Source organism: Fulmarus glacialis, unplaced genomic scaffold (genome assembly GCF_000690835.1).
Source record: "Fulmarus glacialis isolate BGI_N327 unplaced genomic scaffold, ASM69083v1 scaffold23285, whole genome shotgun sequence".
NCBI classification, from domain to species: domain Eukaryota; kingdom Metazoa; phylum Chordata; class Aves; order Procellariiformes; family Procellariidae; genus Fulmarus; species Fulmarus glacialis.
Window position 1 is genome coordinate 4058 of NW_009211462.1, and position 276 is coordinate 4333.

The window sequence follows — 276 nt, forward strand, 5'->3', positions numbered from 1 at the left end:
CCCTGCCCCTCCCCTGGTGCCGCGGGGCCGGGGCTGAGGCTGTGTCTCCCTTCTCCCGCCTGCAGCTCACAGTGTCTCACGGGAAAGTACGTCTCCCTCCGATGCACAAGTAAGGGGGCTGGCTGGCAGGGCACGTGGCCAAGGGCGGGTGAGGCCAAACCCATGCTTGGGAGCGCTTTCCTCCTTTCTTTGCGCGAGATTGGGCAAATAGGGCGTTTTCCAGCAAACTTTCTGGGTAATAGAAAACTACGAAGATTGCATTCCCACGGTCTCCGC

At 60.9% G+C, this 276-nt stretch overlaps 1 protein-coding gene across 1 annotated transcript in view; it reads left to right on the plus strand.

Annotated features, from left to right (window-relative positions):
* The window catches only part of LOC104076633 (transmembrane protease serine 13-like), a gene marked incomplete at both ends in the record, with an annotated part of 3335 nt that extends 3226 nt beyond the window's left edge, over window positions 1–109 (plus strand). The window contains one exon of the mRNA XM_009577558.1: window positions 66–109. Coding sequence (XP_009575853.1) covers window positions 66–109 — 44 coding nt within the window. The remainder of the gene's footprint in view (window positions 1–65) is intronic.
* Between the last annotated feature and the right edge of the window lie 167 nt (window positions 110–276).